This window comes from Cystoisospora suis, assembly GCF_002600585.1.
Source record: "Cystoisospora suis strain Wien I chromosome Unknown contig_8609, whole genome shotgun sequence".
Classification (NCBI taxonomy): Eukaryota; Apicomplexa; class Conoidasida; order Eucoccidiorida; family Sarcocystidae; genus Cystoisospora; species Cystoisospora suis.
This window is the reverse complement of record NW_027161387.1, coordinates 1-270: the sequence shown is the minus strand read 5'-3', so window position 1 is coordinate 270 and position 270 is coordinate 1. Positions and strand designations below refer to the sequence as shown.

The 270-nt window shown below is 42.2% G+C and overlaps 1 protein-coding gene across 1 annotated transcript in view; it reads left to right on the top strand.

Moving 5' to 3' along the window:
* The window catches only part of CSUI_010856 (dna polymerase family b protein), a gene marked incomplete at both ends in the record, with an annotated part of 2792 nt that extends 2663 nt beyond the window's left edge, over positions 1–129 (top strand). The window contains one exon of the mRNA XM_068070957.1: positions 46–129. Coding sequence (XP_067917067.1) covers positions 46–127 — 82 coding nt within the window. The remainder of the gene's footprint in view (positions 1–45) is intronic.
* Positions 130–270: the final 141 nt, after the last annotated feature.

The window sequence follows — 270 nt, the reverse complement described above, 5'->3', positions numbered from 1 at the left end:
TCTTATCTCTTTCTTATCTCTTTTGTATCTCTTTGTTCCTTTCAGCTGTTGTATCGATTTAAAGTTAAGATGCGGACTATGGCATGATGTGAAGAAATCGAGTGTCTCCATGGCTGACCCGTTAGAGGTAGGGGGGGAGATGTTCCACCGTCTCTTCTTTCCTCTCTCTCCTATCAGATCGCTTCTTCTAATAGCCCTGGCATAAAGCATATCTCTCACGCCCACCTTCAGCCTCAAAAGACTATGTAAAGATCTATCTATCTATCTTTA